Source organism: Argopecten irradians, chromosome 3, assembly GCF_041381155.1.
Source record: "Argopecten irradians isolate NY chromosome 3, Ai_NY, whole genome shotgun sequence".
NCBI lineage: Eukaryota > Metazoa > Mollusca > Bivalvia > Pectinida > Pectinidae > Argopecten > Argopecten irradians.
This window is the reverse complement of record NC_091136.1, coordinates 63,033,692-63,055,779: the sequence shown is the minus strand read 5'-3', so window position 1 is coordinate 63,055,779 and position 22,088 is coordinate 63,033,692. Positions and strand designations below refer to the sequence as shown.

The window sequence follows — 22,088 nt, the reverse complement described above, 5'->3', positions numbered from 1 at the left end:
CCCCCTTGACACAACTATTTCCCTCGGCTTCGCCTCGGGAAATAGTTTATGTATCGGGGGACAATAAAAGTGCTATTTCCCTCATACCCATTCAATAACTGTATACTATGTATGCTATGCTATATGTACGGGTTGATATTTGAGAGATCGTACCCAGAACTCTGACAGTTGGTCCGGTAGGAGAATGCACACCGCAGTATAATGTCCAGGGTACACGCACTAACCACACTGAACGTCTCAAAACTCTCCCCTTTCTCCACACACAAACTTATATTTCTCTGAAATGGAACATCATTTAAAAACGGTACAACTGAATGCATCTGTATAATGATTTAAGAACATCAAAGCTACAACTAAGACAATTTACTAGCACGTGGAATTTACCGGATGCACATGAACATGGTTTAAATTAAATTGGTACAACTGTAGACAATTGTATCAAAGATTTAAGAATATATACTGTAACTATGATAATTTAGTATCACGTGAAATCACTCGATTCACATGTAGATCTGTGAATACCACGTTGTATTTTATCGGATGTTTATACTGGTGATTAGAATTTATATCATTTGGTGGTATTTACTGGATCACGGGCGTCTGCTTCTGGTTTTGGAAAAATAAAATAGCCTGACCCTACTATATGAAAGTTCATATAGTATAGTTCGGAGGCTTAAGTCTATGGCAAGCCAAGTTACTTTTTATTCTTTTATTCCGATATCGATATCAGAAATTCATTTCCGATATCGGAATTAGAATTCTCGATATCAGAAATTCAATTCCGATATCGGAAATTCTAATTCCGATATCGGAAATTCTAATTCTGATATCGGAATTAGAACAAAAATTCTTGATATCAGAAATTCTAATTCCGATATCGGAAATTCTAATTCCGATATCGGGAATTAGAAAACAATTTCCGATATCGGAAATTCAATTCCCGATATCGGAAATTCTCTCTCATTTTCTTGCAATAACTGCTCCCTGATAGTCGATGCGCAGACTTTCACTGCGCATTTCCGCAAACCACATGGGCCGAAGTATGAGGCAAGTATGAGCCTGGAAGTATTAAGAAACGTGGGTAGGGCTGTGCGTGAAATATCCGAATACGTTCGAAATAACAATCCGACGTCTGTCGCCAGGATTTCCTCAGCCATGTTGTGATGTTGAACCTTACACGTGTAAGATTTTCGCGCTTTTTATTCTGTTTCCGGTTCCGGTAAATTGGGAGCACTCATTATTTGCATTGCAGATTATACTTCATTTCCGATATCGGAAATTGAATTCTCGATATCGGAAATTGAAATACCGATATCGGAAATAGAATTACCCATATCAGAATTTGTTTTCTTATTTCCGATATGGGAATTAGAATTTCCGATATCGAAATTAGAATTTCTGATATCGGAATTAGAATTAATATGAATTCCCGATATCGGAAATTGATTTCTCGATATCGGAAATTGAATTCCCGATATCGGAAATTAGAATTTCTGATATCGGAAATTGAATTTCTGATATCGGAAAATGAATTTCTGATATCGGAAATTAGAATTCCCGATATCGGAAATTAGAATTCCCGATATCGGAAATTTGAATAAAAAGTAACTTGGCTTGCCATATAAGTCCGCCTTTTGGCCGAGTCGTGCACTTTGTGATACAAGTAAACCATTACTATGACCTAATACAAGGTATTTGAGAACGGGACCCCAAGTGATCTTGCTTCTGACGGCCATGGCTGCCATAAAAATATTTAAAGTCTAATATCTTGAAAACGAAATATAGAATCCTGATTTTTATTCTATATTTTCAGGGTTGCTGAATGCTTGATTTTTTGTTTGATTAATTAACGTCCTATTAACAGCTATGGTCATAGGACGGCATCCCATGTATGCGACACAGGGACCTGGCAAAAAATTTTTTTAACCAACAGTATACATATATATACTATAATATGTATATATATGTATACTGTTAGTTTAAAAAAATCATGCCAGGTTCCTGTGGTATGCGGTGGTTACGTGTATGTTGTGAGAAGTGCGTGTGTTAGGAGACTGTGGTATATTCATGTTGTGTCTTCTTGTATAGTGGAACTGTTGCCCTTTTCATAGTGCTACATCACTGAAGCATGCCGCCGAAGACACCAAGCAACATGTCCCACCCGGTCACATTATACTGACAACGGACGAACCAGTCGTCCCACTCCCTGTATGATGAGCACTTTAATTTAAAGATGCTCCACCGCTGACAAATGGTATTTTTTCACTATCAGAAACAGGAGCAGACGATTGAGTATTTTTCTTCAGTTACAAAAGTTACTTACTTTACACCATTACCACCATTGAAAAGTTTGAGCTTCTAATTTTTCTTCAAGTTAAAAATATGAAAAATAATTAATTGCATCCCGAAAAAATTCCGTGTCACTATATCCTATATGGAAGGAAGTACTGATTGCGCATGCACTAAAGGCGAAATAAATTATTTTATATTAATTTTTGTGTAAATTAGATATATATATACACGATCAAACACCAATTATTGTTCAACTGAGGGATATCATTTATGCTCTGTCGGTGGTGGAGCATCTTTAAGCGACCGGAAGCAATAACTACCACTTTTAAATACTTTGGTGTGTCTCGGCCAGGGGGCAGAACCCAGAGCCTTCCTCACAGGGGCGAACGCTCAACTCAAGACCAAAAGTGAGGCGGTGCCAAGGGGGGCATTAGGAAAGACACAGTCAGTTAGGAAGAAGAGAAAAGATAAGATCCTAAATTTAGTCGAATATTAACATTAGTAATTGTTTAAAGCCGCCGGCCATCTTGTTTTCAAAACGGCTGACAAAATTCATACTTGTATCACAAAGTGCACGATTTTATGTTTAAGACTCCGGTGTAGTAGGGTAGACTATTATATTTTTTTCCAAAACCAGAAGCAGACGCCTGTGACTGGATATTGTTAATATCATGTGGTAAATACCAGGTGATATCATTATTAATATTTTGTGGTGATATTTTCCAGATGTTAGAATTGTCAATACCTTCTGATAGCATTTACTGGATGTTAGAACTGAGAACACCACGGGGTATTTACCATTAGTTCCTCGGCAGCCTCGTTGTAAATCTCCATATATGGACGAAGGACATCGAAGTGGAAAGCTGGGGTGAGAAGTCTCCGCGATCGGGCCCAGCGCTGTCCCCCCGCTATCAGGAGCCCGTCTCCTAACCAGGGACGACCGTGACGATATATCCCTCCAAAACTTACAGTTTTAGGCTCTAATAAAACGATATAATTGCAGTCGTGAAATAAGGGTCACATCACACACAAGTAACACGTCTGATGGATGGATAGCAATAAAAAATGGTCGGTGAATTGACTGATTCCTCCACCCCCGCCTTTTTTTGTTCTTTTTCTGTATTTGATACCATATAGCTTTGTAAAAAAAACAACAGTGTTTTTGGCAAATTCTGAGGCCAGTGAACAAGGCGTCATACCTGCTGTTTTAAGGACCACCTTTATGGTATCTGGGTGATTCAGCATTACCGTCGGTCTAGGACCGATCCAAAGACGGAAGAAGCGGGGGAACTCTTTCGTCAATTTGTTAAGATATTCTAACCTTTTGTATCCTTCTGATGGACTCTGTAATACAGGAAATAGGTCACTGTAACGGTGAAAATAGGTTATTATGACATAGGAAATAGGCCACTATAACGTAGGAAATAGGTAAATGGAACATAGGAAATAGGTCACTGTAACGTAGGAAATAGGTCACTGTAACATAGGATATAGGTCACTGCAATATAGGAAATAGGTCATTGTAACATAGGAAATAGGTCATTGTAACAGGAAATAGGTCATTGTAATGCAGGAAATAGGTCATTGTAATGCAGGAAATAGGTCATTGTAACATAGGAAATAGGTCATTGTAACAGGGAAAAGGTCATTGTAACAGGGAAATAGGTCATTGTAACATAGGAATTATGTCATTGTAACAGGAAATAGGTCATTGTAATGTAGAAAATAGGTCACTGTAACATAGAAATAGGTCATTGTACCATAGGAATTATGTCATTGTAATGTAGGAAACAGGTCACTAACATAGGAAATAGGCTATTGTAACATAGGAAATAGGTCACTGTAACATAGGAAATAGGTTATTTTAACATAGGAAACAGGTCACTAACATAGGAAATAGGCCATCATAACGTTGGAAATAGGTCATTGTAACGCAGGAAATAGTTCGCTGTGACGTAGGAAATATCTTATTGCAACGTTGGAAATAAGTCTGACACTGTAACGTAGGAAAAAGTGTAACATAGGAAATAGGTCACTGTATCATAGCAAATAGGTCAATGTGACTTATGTAATAGTGTAACGTAGGAAATAGGCCACTGTAATGTAGGAAATAGGTCACTGTAACGTAGAAAATACGTCACTGAAACGTAGAAAATATGTCACTGTAACGTAAATATGTCACTTACTAGTAACACTAAGGAGGCCATATTAGACCTATTGGTATAAAGATCATTTGGATCCGGAATGTATGGAACCAATGCTCCAAAATACCGCTATATGTAAAAGTTCACACTGTGGAATGTGATCACAATGACAAACGTTTGCTACGTATCTTCCTTCTATTGTAAAATGTGTCAAACTGGTATTCAGCTTCCTGAGAGAGGATACTTGATATGATATAGTTCCCATTCCAATAAAACAGACCAGTCTCCTTATGTACAAGACGTTTTGCTGATTCGGACAACTGTCATTTTATCGGGCTCAAATACTAATTTTATTCCTCTTTTCAGTTTAAAATCATTAAAAATTAAACATTTCCATATGACGGAAGTTTTCTAGTCCATGTAATAAAAGTGTTTAGTTTGACGTTATAATTCAGGATGAAGTGACAGTGGTCACAATTTATTAAGTTTACACAACCAGTCATAATGGGCCCATCAGTGTGTCCGAAGACCATTTTTAGACGTTTAAGAGGTCTAGATAGTACCTAGCTGCAATATTGTAGCTCAAAAGACTTTTTGACAGAAAATGGTGTCGTCTTTAGAGCTACAATTGGTGCCTATTACTGCTAATGGAGCAAAGTAATGATTATGCAAACCATTATAAAACGTTATCGGGTGGTGTAGTGGTTAAGCCACTCGCCTTTCACCTAGGCGGTCGGGGTTCGATCCCCGGCACGGACGTGAAAAGGTCCAGAGTCACCTGCCCGATCACGTGGGTTTTCTCCGGGCACTCCGGTTTCCTCCCACACTAAGACCACTCGCGCGCTTACATCCGAGCCATCGAGAGTGATTTACATAAGTTGTATAACTTGTTTCTCAATCGATGTAAAATAAATAAAGTTTAAAAATAAAACGTTTGTTTGCATTTTATCGTACTTGTTTGATATCGCTTATCTACTAGGCAATAAAACTGAACCACATAAAATATTAAATTCTCATCGAGGCATTATTATTTTACATAATACATATGAAGGTCTTGTAATAAATAATAATAAACACATACCGATCAGGCATCGCTGTATATTTGTTTACAACATGTGTGCGTCCGGGTTTCCTGTTTGTTGTCTCGGTGTATTACACGCTTGGCTAGTCAAGTTTACGCTAGCGAGTAAAGCGTTTGCGAGACCCGGATTGACAAAATCCGAGGGTATAAAAGCCCGCGCTCGCAGACGAATGTCAGGGGCCGCGGTGGCCGAGTGGTTAAGATGTCCCGACATATTACCACAAGCCCTCCACCTCTGGGATGCGGGTTCGAATCCCATGTGGGGCAGTTGCCAGGTACTGACCGCTGACCGGTGGTTTTTCTCCGGGTACTCCGGCTTTCCTCCACCAACAAACCTGGCACGTCCTTACATGACCCTGGCTGTTAATAGGACGTAAAACTAAACAAACAGACGAATGTCAGTCTGAAATCAACACTCAAGCTGAGAAGATCGGAGAATATCAGGTATATGCTATAACAGTATTCCCCTTGATAGAGTGTTTGGCAGCGGCTCGTGACCTGTGATAGGTCAATGACTACGCATACATAGTATAGTCGGTAGTAACAACCACAGCGTGGTTAGCGACTACCTAGTCAGCGACTACAAGGTAGTCGGCGACAACGTAGATGTCGGGAGTCACAGGACAGTGACTATACATATATAACCACAAGGTGGTTAGCGACTACATAGGTAGTCAGCGACTACAAGGTAGTCGGCGACAACATAGTTGTCGGGAGTCACAGGACAGTGACTATAGGCATATAACCACAAGGTGGTTAGCGACTACAGCGACAACACTGTTGTCGAGAGTCAGCGGCTAGCGATAGTCGGCGACTAGGCCAGTAACCACAGGGTGGTTAACGACTACACGGTAGTCAGTGACACGGTCAGTGACCACGGGGTGGTTGACGACTATAGGATATAGTCAGTGAATATAGATTGTTTGTTGTATACCCAATCTTTAAGACCAGGTGTCGATGGTCAGGCAGACCACTGTATATATACTTATATATTAAAGTATGTCTATTGTTAATCGCTCGGAATTTATGTAATGTTTTACGCTACCAAATAGTAGTCATATCTGTATATATTTGCTTCTGTAGACTAGTCACTAACCAAGATCATTCACTATAAGTGACGAACCCATTTAGAAACGTCACAGTTTTTGGCGGCAGCGGTGTGGATCTTGATTATTTGACAACGTGTTGTAATATAATTGTATAAGTCTACACTTTGAAACTAATTGATATTACAGTACTGTAAATTGTTTTTGTAATAAAATCACCAAACGGTGTGGTTATTTGTTGTTCTCAATCATCATGGCGGAAGCCAATATCCGTGATCTTTTGGGTGATGAGTCTGACCATGGCCTTGATTTTGACAATACCGGTCAGCGGAATTTTGATTTCTCTACCCCATTCTCACAACCCTATATACCCAATATACCATATGGCCCAAGTTCAGTTACTGACTCTGGGTTGGGGACTAGGGAGAAGGATACTCGCCTAAAAGTGGTGAAACTGAACCTTGATACGAGTTTGGGGTTACAAAATGAAAGTATCCAAAAGGTCGAGAAAGAGATCAGCGATCTCAGAGAACAGATGTTGCAAATGAAAACTGACAATTACAATCTGTTGGCAAGAACAAAACCGGCGACATCAGAACAAACCAAAGGGCCCATATCAGGTAGTCACGAGTTTGACCATGTCACGACACGCAAGAAACAATCATACAGAACTGCTGGTCATGATGTTGATGAATCAGATGATGAGCATGGCGAAGTCAGTGACACGACCAGGAAACAGAGAAAGAAAACTGTTAATGTGAAAGCATCAACATACGATGGCACAACTCCATGGGTTGACTTTAGGTCACATTTCGAGGCTTGCTCGAGAATAAATCGCTGGTCCACTAGTGAGAAAGGTCTCCACCTAGCGGTGTCGCTACGAGGCCAAGCTCAGGGCATATTAGGTGACCTCGATATTGCTGAGCAGGAGGATTATGGGGCACTGGTCAGAGCCTTAGAAGAAAGGTTTGCTCCCCCTAACCAGACGGAGTTGTATAGGGTCCAGTTAATGGAGAGACGCCAAAAGGCTAACGAAAGTCTACCAGAGTTGGGGCAAGCCATCAGGCGGCTTGTAAACTTGACATACCGTACTGTGTCAAGTGATGTTAAGGAAACGTTGGCGAAGCAGCAGTTCATAGAGGCACTCGCAGACTCAGAGATGCGCATACGCATCAAGCAGGCTAGGCCTAAGAATTTGACTGAGGCTATACAGTTGTCAGTAGAGTTAGAAGCCTACAACCGCTGCGAGAAGAAGTCAACAGAAGGCCAGTCATATCTCCGTAACACTACTGCTGAACCATCTGAACAGTCAGAGATGCTTAAGCTGTTGCAAGATATGCAGAAGAAGTTAGAGTCCTTAGAGAAAGATGTTGGAAAGATAAAAACTAAGAGCAAGCCAAACACAAAAACCAATACAGTCAAAAACAGAAGTTGTTTTAATTGTGGTGAGGAGGGACACTTCAAGAGAAACTGTCCTAAACCTAACAAAAAGAAAGATGTCAATAAAGATCAGAAACAGGCTGGTGCCCAGCAAGTAAACACTCGCCGTCGGCAGCGACGGAAGAAGCCGAGAGCTGGTATAGGGTCCTCAACTGCAGTGCAAGAGGCAGGCATGTATATTGCTGCCGAACTGCACGGAACAAAAGTAAATCTTTTGGTTGATACGGGGGCGACAGTCACCATTATATCAGAGCGCGTCTTTGATCAAGTTCCGGATTCAGCGAAACCCCGACTGAGTCAAGTTCGCCAAGAGGTATTAACAGCCAGTGGTGAAAAAATAAAGGTCAAAGGCAAAGGCAGTTTTGTTATGAAACTGAACAGCACAAAGAATATTTGTGTTGAAGGCATTGTTGCCAAGATAAATACTGATGGTATTCTAGGACTTGACGCTATGCAGGACCGAAATGGTTCCCTTGATTTCACAAGAGGTGTTCTCACTCTTGACGGTGTTGAAATACCGACAACCTATAAGGGCAGTATGGGTTGTTACCGACTTTCCTTGGTAGAGAAAGTGACACTCCCCGCCAACACCGAGGTTATGGTTCAGGGAAAGGTATGCCTACCAGAGGGCGAAACCGTCAGTAATCTGCTTCTAGTTGAGAAGCCCGATACTTTCCTTAAAACGGAAAAGGCATTAGTCGCCATTATTCAGAAGTCATCCAGTCCCTGGAGCTCTGGCATTGTCTTAGTGAAAAAGAAGGACGGAAGCTTACGATTTTGTGTGGACTATAGACAGCTGAATGCTGTCAGCATCCCTGATGCGTATCCACTTCCAAGAATCGATGAGGCTCTTGATCAGATGTCAGGTTGCTCATGGTTCTCAACATTGGACCTTAGCTCTGGATATTGGCAAGTTGAGTTGGCACCTGAAGATCGGCAGAAAACTGCTTTTGCAACAAGGACAGGGCTATACGAATTTACGGTCATGCCATTTGGTTTAGCATCAGCTCCTGCAACATTCGAGAGACTGATGGAGACAGTGTTAGCAGGTTTACAGTGGCAGACTTTCTTGATATACCTGGACGACGTTATTGTGACCGGAAAGACATTTGAAGAAATGGTCGAGAATCTCAGACAAGTATTCAATCGACTCCAAGATGCGGGGTTAAAGCTTAAAGCACGCAAATGTTGTCTGTTTGCTAAGGAAGTAATTTTCCTAGGCTACAAGATCTCGGAGGAAGGTATCTCCACTGACCCTGATAAAGTGAAGAAAGTGGCAGAGTGGCCGGTGCCTGTCAACGTTAAGCAGTTGCGATCATTCTTAGGATTCTGTAGTTACTACAGAAAATTTGTCAGGGACTTTTCTGCAATTGCAAAGTCTACACAAACTGACAGAGAAGGGGCGGAAATTTGACTGGACACCCCAGTGTCAAACAGCATTTGACACTCTGAAGAAAGAGCTAACCAGCACAAAGACTTTAGCTCATCCCGATTTTAGTAAGGGGTTCATACTCGACACAGATGCGAGTCATGAAGCAATCGGGGCTGCACTATCACAGATAGTAGATGGTGTGGAAAGGCCAATAGCATTTGCAGGTCGTACATTGACCAAGGCGGAAAGGAAGTACTGTGTTACTCGCAAGGAGTTACTGGCAGTTGTTAACTTCACAAAATACTTCAGGCATTACCTGTATGGCAGAAAATTCACTGTCAGAACAGACCATAGTTCACTTAGGTGGTTGCTGAATTTCAAAGACCCAGAGGGGCAAATGGCCAGATGGTTGCAAGTCTTAAGCTCTTACGATATGCACATCGTCCATCGACCAGGCAAGCAACATCAAAATGCAGATGGCTTGAGCAGGATTCCATGTCGCCAGTGTAACTATGACCCGGACTGGGAACAGAAGGCTGGCGACATAACATCGTCATGTGCAGCAAACGTATTAAAAAGTCAAGATCCCTGTAAGTCTGAGAACAAAGAGATACAGGAGAAGACCTTGAGCGAAAAACAAAAGGATGATGACGACCTAGGGTTGGTTATCGTCTGGGTCAGGCAAGAGAAAAAGCCTGGTTACAAGTCCATAGGTGGCAGAAACAAAACAGTAAAATCTTTGTGGTCACAGTTCGAAACACTGTCCATGCAAGATAACCTGTTGGTAAGGAAGACAGAGAAAAATATGGTTCAAGTTATCATACCTAGAGACGAGCGTCGCACAGTTCTTAACCATGCCCATGACAACAGAACAGCTGCTCATCTAGGAATAAGGAAGACCCTTGCAAAGATCCGCCAACAGTTTTACTGGCCTGGAATGCAAGATGATGTCAAACGATATGTCACAGGTTGCACACTGTGCGCTAAAAGCAAGAACATGACACAGACGAAGAAAGCACCTATGCAGGTGACAGAGTCTGGCTATCCCATGGAGCGTATAGCCATGGACATTCTGTGCGAGCTGCCTGAGACTGATGATGGCAACAGGCACATCTTGGTCATCTCAGATTATTACACTAAGTGGACAGAGAGTTTCCCTATGCGAGATATGAGCGCTGAGACCGTAGCACGCATACTAGTGGAAGAAATTGTTTGTCGATTCGGAGTCCCAAGCATAATCCATTCAGATCAGGGATCTCAGTTCGAGAGTGCTTTATTTCAGGAAATGTGTCACATATTGCAGATTGAAAAGACCCGTACCACTCCCTACCACCCTCCGTCGGACGGTATGGTCGAGAGATTCAATAAGACATTGGTCACCATGTTAAGGGCCTTTGTGAATGAACGACACACTGACTGGGATAGACACTTACCTTATGTCATGATGGCATATCGGTCAACTGAACATGAGACTACCTCCCATTCACCAAATTTTATGATGCTTGGAAGAGAGACATCTACTCCACTGGATCTACAATACTCCATGCCACGGAACTTGAAAGCCTTGCCACAGAACACGTGGGCCTGGGAACTACAGGAGAAGATGGAAGATGCACATCAGTTGGTCAGAGGAAATGTCAAAGGCCAGATGTTGCGACAGAAAAAGCTGCATGACCAGAAACTTTCATGGCAACAGTTCAAAGCTGGTGATGATGTCTTTGTTTTCTTCCCTAATGTCAAGCCAGGGCAAAGCCCGAAGCTTGCTTGCCGCTGGAAAGGTCCATTCCGAGTGATATCAAAACTCACTGACGTGACTTATCGCGTACGTTGTGGGCGTAAGGGAAAGATGCAAGTCATTCATGTGGACCGCATGACACAAAAGATAACCCAGCAGTTACGAAATGAAAAGGCTGAAGATTTTGCAAAAGTTAAAGAGCAGCAGACACAGGTGAATGAGAGTTGTTTCGAGAGCGAACAAGACATAATTGGAGAGAATGTGAACAATTCATTTGAGGAGAGTTCCTCTACCCTTATACCTGAATGTGAGACAGAGTTGAAGTGTGAGGAAGAATGTCTGAAGGGTACAAACACAGTACCACGACAAAGGGTACAAACACAGTACCACGACAAGGTCGTAGGCATAGGAAAGCACCTGCCAAACACTCTGATTATATTCTGTTCTAAAATGTTATACAATTTCCAGAATAATATGAATAAATTATTGCCAAAAGTAATATGTTATATTACTGATATATATTCCCTCTAATCAAAGTGTTCTGTACTTTCAGGATGGTAAACACTAAAACATTTCCAATGAAGGCCTGCCCAATGTGTAAATTCCGGACAGCTGGAACTCATGAGCTTAAGGAGCACCTGGTGCTTTGTGGTTTGAAAAATGCGGAAAAGAATCCCTTCTCCTGCAGCCACTGCAATTTCACAACGTCAAAGCAAATATACCTAACCCGCCATGAGAAAAGGCACCAGAAATCAGAAGACAAGAATAGTCAGCCTGAAGTAGGACAAGTGTCCAGCCAGCCTGACGGGAAAGGCGACGAAGCCTTAAGCATCAGCAGCAGTAATGATAGTGACTCGGATAACGATTCCGATGTCTCATCACCAGAAGACTGGCAAACACAGGATCCGGGGCCATTACTGTCAGAGGAATCAGAAATGGAATCTAGTGAACATGTGTTCCAACCTGAGGAAGGAGCATCCACCTCGGCAGAAGGAACATGCAATGATCAAGAACCTAATGATGATTCGTTGCTTGGAAGAGTCATTCGGAAGTCCACTAAACCTACGTTACCTTTTAACCAGAAAAGAGCGGCCATGGAGCAAAACGTTGCAACGAGCAAGAAGTTACGTGCATCAGATCTACGCAATGTTATCCCCAAACCTGTAACTCTTGAACAACCTAACAAACGACACACTCAAACAGTGACCCGTCGTTTTGTCAGTGTAGGTGTCCAGACGGACACGGCTTTAAACACCACTAAGAGAACTGTCACTACAACTTATCGCTACCGTGAGGCTGATAAACGGGTAAAGCAAACTACCGTAGATGAGACATTCTTCTACTTCAAGGCATTTGGTGATAGCCGTGAATAGACTCATATAGGGGAGAAAAACATTCATTTTACTGTATATTAAAAATTATTGATGATTCATTACTTGTGTGTTTTCTATGATTCTTGTAATTCAGTTTTGATGATTTAGAAGCGTGGAAGCTTCAACCTCGAAGGCGTGGGTAATGTAATAAATAATAATAAACACATACCGATCAGGCATCGCTGTATATTTGTTTACAACATGTGTGCGTCCGGGTTTCCTGTTTGTTGTCTCGGTGTATTACACGCTGGGCTAGTCAAGTTTACGCTAGCGAGTAAAGCGTTTGCGAGACCCGGATTGACAAAATCCGAGGGTATAAAAGCCCGCGCTCGCAGACGAATGTCAGTCTCGGTGTCCTAGGCTCGGTTATAACCGGAACAAGGACGTTAAGCCCCATCAATCAATCAATCAATCGAATGTCAGTCTGAAATCAACACTCAAGCTGAGAAGATCGGAGAATATCAGGTATATGCTATAACAGTATTCCCCTTGATAGAGTGTTTGGCAGCGGCTCGTGACCTGTGATAGGTCAATGACTACGCATACATAGTATAGTCGGTAGTAACAACCACAGCGTGGTTAGCGACTACCTAGTCAGCGACTACAAGGTAGTCGGCGACAACGTAGATGTCGGGAGTCACAGGACAGTGACTATACATATATAACCACAAGGTGGTTAGCGACTACATAGGTAGTCAGCGACTACAAGGTAGTCGGCGACAACATAGTTGTCGGGAGTCACAGGACAGTGACTATAGGCATATAACCACAAGGTGGTTAGCGACTACATAGGTAGTCAGCGACTACAAGGTAGTCAGCGACAACACTGTTGTCGAGAGTCAGCGGCTAGCGATAGTCGGCGACTAGGCCAGTAACCACAGGGTGGTTAACGACTACACGGTAGTCAGTGACACGGTCAGTGACCACGGGGTGGTTGACGACTATAGGATATAGTCAGTGAATATAGATTGTTTGTTGTATACCCAATCTTTAAGACCAGGTGTCGATGGTCAGGCAGACCACTGTATATATACTTATATATTAAAGTATGTCTATTGTTAATCGCTCGTAATTTATGTTATGTTTTACGCTCTACCAAATAGTAGTCATATCTGTATATATTTGCTTCTGTAGACTAGTCACTAACCAAGATCATTCACTATAAGTGACGAACCCATTTAGAAACGTCACAGTCTTTCTGAAGGGAATTTATACGGCAAGTCCACAAATTATGAATTTGACGTCTTGTGAGCGGTACGGTAGATATTAAGAATGGTAGTTATGTTTGTTTTGGACAAAAATAATATGTAAATGCATGTATATGCATAAAATAATTGGAAACCTACAAAAAAAATATAGAAAACTATACCCGAGTGATTTTTAGAGGCAGTGTTCCACTACGACAAATAGGGACCAATTCGTACCCGGCCGAAAGCTATAGTAGGCCGGGTACGTATATTCGTTCTAGATAGTACCATGTACAGTATGGCTTTTACGTCTAAAAATGGTCTGGAATGTATGGAACCAATGCTCCAAAATACCGCTATATGTAAAAGTTCACACTGTGGAATGTGATCACAATGGCAACGTTTGCTACGTATCTATTGTAGGGCACTCTGGTGGGTTCATGATTATATAATCTGTAACTAATTCTCAGATCCCTGTGGGTTTCACAGGGAATCTTGCATTAGGGAATCTTCACCTTAGGCCATCGACATACATTTTCTGATGTTATTTTGCATTTTTCCGCTCCTGATACATACCATGTAATAAAAAATTATTTTGATAAATGAACTCTCAAATGATATGACTTGATTACCTGCAAAAGGTTGCCATAAAGCCAATGTACGTTGCCAGGTCCGGGTACGTCTTTGAAGGCCTTCTTAAGCCTTTGCAAGTTAAACAGAAATCGTATCCCCTCGAAAAGCACATAGATCACAGCACCCAGCACCAGGGTAGTTACCAAGTTCCCCGGGGAGAGGACTGTCACAGCACCCGTCTCATACATACTGTTTGATCAAACTATGTACTACACATAAATCATAAGGAAAGTCTTTACGAATAAAGTGGGTAAGCTCGGTTCGTTGTTACAACTTCTTTTCGAGTCATTTATGATATATCTTGATTGATGAGCATGTACTTTCGAGGTATCGTGTAATGTTACATCAACGTAACCTACTGCAGTTGTATTTTTGCTAAGTCCGCGTCACGTTTTTGTCCTCTCTGTGATCGTATTGCTAGAGTTCAAAATATGTGCTATTTAAAGTGACCCGAGCATGCCTATTCATTAATTACCTACATTTCGATGTAATATCAGGTAGGAAAGCCACTCAGGTATGCAAGATGAACTCCATGTAACAAACTAGGTATATAGCAGCTTTTGCTGTTTGGGGAACGGTCTTCGTCAAGCACTACATGTACACGTTTATCAATAAATGACGGAATATGTACAATAGGTCAAAGGTACCTCGTGTCAGCAGACGACACTACTGTGTATCTGGGCTGTTTTCGATTATGCGGTTTGACTGGTTGGACCTAGTTGTTCGTTTATTAATTAAAGACGGACCTGGAGATTTTATATTGTTTTCAGACGAGCTTTGACAAAGCCCTCACAGGCCTGTATAAAAAAATGCGGGTTCGTCAGGATTTATACTTGAAATAATGACTTTAACCAACGGTCGAACCGGTTGTTCCGAATAAACGAAAACGGCCCTGGTTCAACAATTGGAACTGTAGGGGATGGGGGGATGTGACGTCCATACAAACAGAGGTTTGAACCAGAAACTGTCCACTCTTTAGACGGAAACGGCGCTGTTTAACTTTATTTAACGAAAAAATGCAAAATGATAAGATGACACCTTGCTAATGCTTGTATAGAAATTGAACTGTCCATTAAAGTCATATCACGAATTGGCAACGTAGATTTGTAGAGAAATAGGTGTTTTAATCACTCAATTAATGTTACTTTAAATGAACGTTGAAGGCAATGGAATGGTTTGGTGCTGTTAAAAAGAAATATACAAATAAGGCAATACTGATGACACGACCGGTAACCTATCTATATACAAAAAAGGTATAGTGACGACACGACAGGTAACTTATCTACTGTATATACAAATAAGGCTATACTTATGACACGACCGGTAACCTATCTATATACAAATAAGGTATAGTGACGACACGACAGGTAACTTATCTACTGTATATACCAATAAGGCTATACTTATGACACGACCGGTAACCTATCTATATACAAATAAGGTATAGTGACGACACGACAGGTAACTTATCTACTGTATATACAAATAAGGCTATACTTATGACACGACCGGTAACCTATCTATATACAAATAAGGTATAGTGACGACACGACAGGTAACTTATCTACTGTATATACCAATAAGGCTATACTTATGACACGACCGGTAACCTATCTATATATAAATAAGGCTATACTGATGACACGACCGGTAACTTATCTATATACCAATAAGGCTATACTGATGACACGACCGGTAACTTATCTATATACAAAGAAGGCTATACTGATGACACGACCGGTAACTTATCTATATACAAATAAGGCTATACTGATGACACGACCGGTAACTTATCTATATACCAATAAGGCTATACTGATGACACGACCGGTAACTTATCTATATACAAATAAGGCTATACTTGATAACACGACCGGTAACTTATCTATATACAAATAAGGCTACACTGATGACACGACCGGTAACCTATCTATATACAAATAAGGCTATACTGATGACACGACCGGTAACTTATCTATATACCAATAAGGCTATACTGATGACACGACCGGTAACTTATCTATATACCAATAAGGCTATACTGATGACACGACCGGTAACTTATCTATATACAAATAAGGTATACTGATGACACGACCGGTAACTTATCCATATACAAACAAGGCTATACTGATGACACGACCGGTAACTTATATATATACAAATAAGGTATACTGATGACACGACCGGTAACTTATATATATACAAATAAGGCTATACTGATGACACGACCGGTAACTTATCTATATACAAATAAGGCTATACTGATGACACGACCGGTAACTTATCTATATACAAATAAGGTATACTGATGACACGACCGGTAACTTATCCATATACAAACAAGGCTATACTGATGACACGACCGGTAACTTATCTATATACAAATAAGGCTATACTGATGACACGACCGGTAACTTATCTATATACAAATAAGGTATACTGATGACACGACCGGTAACTTATCCATATACAAACAAGGCTATACTGATGACACGACCGGTAACTTATCTATATACAAATAAGGCTATACTGATGACATGACCGGTAACTTATCTATATACAAATAGGGCTACACTGATGACACGACCGGTAACTTATCTATATACAAATAAGGCTACACTGATGACACGACCGGTAACTTATCTATATACAAATAAGGCTATACTGATGACACGACCAGTAACTTATCTATATACAAATAAGGCTACACTGATGACACGACCGGTAACCTATCTATATATAAATAAGGCTATACTGATAACACGACCGGTAACTTATCTATATACAAACAAGCTAGGCTATACTGATGACACGACCGGTAACTTATCTATATACAAATAAGGCTACACTGATGACACGACCGGTAACTTATCTATATACAAATAAGGCTATACTGATGACACGACCAGTAACTTATCTATATACAAATAAGGCTACACTGATGACACGACCGGTAACCTATCTATATATAAATAAGGCTATACTGATAACACGACCGGTAACTTATCTATATACAAACAAGGCTATACTGATGACACGACCGGTAACTTATCTATATACAAATAAGGCTACACTGATGACACGACCGGTAACTTATCTATATACAAATAAGGCTACACTGATGACACGACCGGTAACCTATATATATATAAACAAGGCTATACTGATGACACGACCGGTAACTTATCTATATACCAATAAGGCTATACTGATGACACGACCGGTAACTTATCTATATACCAATAAGGCTATACTGATGACACGACCGGTAACTTATCTATATACAAATAAGGCTACACTGATGACACGACCGGTAACCTATCTATATACAAATAAGGCTACACTGATGACACGACCGGTAACCTATCTATATATAAATAAGGCTATACTGATAACACGACCGGTAACTTATCTATATACAAACAAGGCTATACTGATGACACGACCGGTAACTTATCTATATACAAATAAGGCTATACTGATGACACGACCGGTAACTTATCTATATACAAATAAGGCTACACTGATGACACGACCGGTAACCTATCTATATATAAATAAGGCTATACTGATAACACGACCGGTAACTTATCTATATACAAACAAGGCTATACTGATGACACGACCGGTAACCTATCTATATACAAATAAGGCTACACTGATGACACGACCGGTAACTTATCTATATACAAATAAGGCTACACTGATGACACGACCGGTAACCTACATATATATAAACAAGGCTATACTGATGACACGACCGGTAACTTATCTATATACCAATAAGGCTATACTGATGACACGACCGGTAACTTATCTATATACCAATAAGGCTATACTGATGACACGACCGGTAACTTATCTATATACAAATAAGGTATACTGATGACACGACCGGTAACTTATCCATATACAAACAAGGCTATACTGATGACACGACCGGTAACTTATATATATACAAATAAGGTATACTGATGACACGACCGGTAACTTATATATATACAAATAAGGCTATACTGATGACACGACCGGTAACTTATCTATATACAAATAAGGCTATACTGATTACACGACCGGTAACTTATCTATATACAAATAAGGTATACTGATGACACGACCGGTAACTTATCCATATACAAACAAGGCTATACTGATGACACGACCGGTAACTTATCTATATACAAATAAGGCTATACTGATGACACGACCGGTAACTTATCTATATACAAATAAGGTATACTGATGACACGACCGGTAACTTATCCATATACAAACAAGGCTATACTGATGACACGACCGGTAACTTATCTATATACAAATAAGGCTATACTGATGACACGACCGGTAACTTATCTATATACAAATAGGGCTACACTGATGACACGACCGGTAACTTATCTATATACAAATAAGGCTACACTGATGACACGACCGGTAACTTATCTATATACAAATAAGGCTATACTGATGACACGACCAGTAACTTATCTATATACAAATAAGGCTACACTGATGACACGACCGGTAACCTATCTATATATAAATAAGGCTATACTGATAACACGACCGGTAACTTATCTATATAAAACAAGGCTATACTGATGACACGACCGGTAACTTATCTATATACAAATAGGCTACTACTATGGCTACACTGATGACACGACCGGTAACTTATCTATATATAAATAAGGCTACACTGATGACACGACCGGTAACCTATCTATATATATATATAAATAAGGCTAACTGATGACACTGATGACCGACCGTAACTTATCTATATACAAATAAGGCTACACTGATACACGACGGTAACTATCTATATACAAAAAGGCTAACTGATGACACGACGGAGGTACTACGAGTAACTTATAACTATATATAATAAGGCTAACTGACACGACCGGTAACTTATTTATATAAAAAGGCTATACGATACACGACCGGTAACTTATCTATATACAAATAAGGCTAACTGATGACACGACCGTAACTTATCTATATACAAATAAGGCTACACTGATGACACGACCGGTAACCTATCTATATATAAATAAGGCTATACTGATAACACGACCGGTAACTTATCTATATACAAACAAGGCTATACTGATGACACGACCGGTAACTTATCTATATACAAATAAGGCTACACTGATGACACGACCGGTAACTTATCTATATACAAATAATAGGCTACACTGATGACACGACCGGTAACCTATATATATATAAACAAGGCTATACTGATGACACGACCGGTAACTTATCTATATACCAATAAGGCTATACTGATGACACGACCGGTAACTTATCTATATACCAATAAGGCTATACTGATGACACGACCGGTAACTTATCTATATACAAATAAGGTATACTGATGACACGACCGGTAACTTATCCATATACAAACAAGGCTATACTGATGACACGACCGGTAACTTATATATATACAAATAAGGTATACTGATGACACGACCGGTAACTTATATATATACAAATAAGGCTATACTGATGACACGACCGGTAACTTATCTATATACAAATAAGGCTATACTGATGACACGACCGGTAACTTATCTATATACAAATAAGGTATACTGATGACACGACCGGTAACTTATCCATATACAAACAAGGCTATACTGATGACACGACCGGTAACTTATCTATATACAAATAAGGCTATACTGATGACACGACCGGTAACTTATCTATATACAAATAAGGTATACTGATGACACGACCGGTAACTTATCCATATACAAACAAGGCTATACTGATGACACGACCGGTAACTTATCTATATACAAATAAGGCTATACTGATGACATGACCGGTAACTTATCTATATACAAATAGGGCTACACTGATGACACGACCGGTAACTTATCTATATACAAATAAGGCTACACTGATGACACGACCGGTAACTTATCTATATACAAATAAGGCTATACTGATGACACGACCAGTAACTTATCTATATACAAATAAGGCTACACTGATGACACGACCGGTAACCTATCTATATATAAATAAGGCTATACTGATAACACGACCGGTAACTTATCTATATACAAACAAGGCTATACTGATGACACGACCGGTAACTTATCTATATACAAATAAGGCTACACTGATGACACGACCGGTAACTTATCTATATATAAATAAGGCTACACTGATGACACGACCGGTAACCTATATATATATATAAATAAGGCTATACTGATGACACGACCAGTAACTTATCTATATACAAATAAGGCTACACTGATGACACGACCGGTAACCTATCTATATATAAATAAGGCTATACTGATAACACGACCGGTAACTTATCTATATACAAACAAGGCTATACTGATGACACGACCGGTAACTTATCTATATACAAATAAGGCTATACTGATGACACGACCAGTAACTTATCTATATACAAATAAGGCTACACTGATGACACGACCGGTAACCTATCTATATATAAATAAGGCTATACTGATAACACGACCGGTAACTTATCTATATACAAACAAGGCTATACTGATGACACGACCGGTAACTTATCTATATACAAATAAGGCTACACTGATGACACGACCGGTAACTTATCTATATACAAATAAGGCTACACTGATGACACGACCGGTAACCTATATATATATAAACAAGGCTATACTGATGACACGACCGGTAACTTATCTATATACAAATAAGGCTACACTGATGACACGACCGGTAACTTATCTATATACAAACAAGGCTATACTGATGACACGACCGGTAACTTATCTATATACAAATAAGGCTATACTGATGACACGACCAGTAACTTATCTATATACAAATAAGGCTACACTGATGACACGACCGGTAACCTATCTATATATAAATAAGGCTATACTGATAACACGACCGGTAACTTATCTATATACAAACAAGGCTATACTGATGACACGACCGGTAACTTATCTATATACAAACAAGGCTATACTGATGACACGACCGGTAACTTATCTATATACAAATAAGGCTACACTGATGACACGACCGGTAACCTATATATATATAAATAAGGCTACACTGATGACACGACCGGTAACCTATATATATATAAATAAGGCTATACTGATAACACGACCGGTAACTTATCTATATACAAACAAGGCTATACTGATGACACGACCGGTAACTTATCTATATACAAATAAGGCTACACTGATGACACGACCGGTAACTTATCTATATACAAATAAGGCTACACTGATGACACGACCGGTAACCTATATATATATAAATAAGGCTACACTGATGACACGACCGGTAACCTATATATATATAAATAAGGCTACACTGATGACACGACCGGTAACCTATATATATATAAATAAGGCTATACTGATAACACGACCGGTAACTTATCTATATACAAATAAGGCTACACTGATGACACGACCGGTAACCTATATATATATAAATAAGGCTACACTGATGACACGACCGGTAACCTATATATATATAAATAAGGCTACACTGATGACACGACCGGTAACCTATATATATATAAATAAGGCTACACTGATGACACGACCGGTAACCTATCTATATATAAATAAGGCTACACTGATGACACGACCGGTAACCTATATATATATATAAATAAGGCTATACTGATAACACGACCGGTAACTTATCTATATACAAACAAGGCTATACTGATGACACGACCGGTAACTTATCTATATACAAATAAGGCTATACTGATGACACGAC

The 22,088-nt window shown here is 40.0% G+C and overlaps 2 protein-coding genes across 2 annotated transcripts in view; one reads left to right on the top strand and one right to left on the bottom strand.

The window, feature by feature from the left end:
• Positions 1 to 14,748, bottom strand: part of LOC138319332 (cytochrome P450 4F2-like) — a 47,533-nt gene extending 32,785 nt beyond the window's left edge. Inside the window, exons 1-4 of the mRNA XM_069262412.1 lie at positions 14,303 to 14,748; positions 3,492 to 3,636; positions 3,091 to 3,272; positions 154 to 278 (exon numbers count right to left, since the gene is read on the bottom strand). Of these exons, the coding sequence (XP_069118513.1) occupies positions 154 to 278; positions 3,091 to 3,272; positions 3,492 to 3,636; positions 14,303 to 14,491 (641 nt within the window). The 5' untranslated portion in view covers positions 14,492 to 14,748. The remainder of the gene's footprint in view (positions 1 to 153; positions 279 to 3,090; positions 3,273 to 3,491; positions 3,637 to 14,302) is intronic.
• LOC138319333 (uncharacterized) lies at positions 11,665 to 12,492 on the top strand. The gene has a single exon (XM_069262413.1). The coding sequence runs from the start codon at positions 11,665 to 11,667 to the stop codon at positions 12,481 to 12,483; it is 819 nt and encodes a 272-aa protein (XP_069118514.1). The 3' UTR covers positions 12,484 to 12,492.
• Positions 14,749 to 22,088: the final 7,340 nt, after the last annotated feature.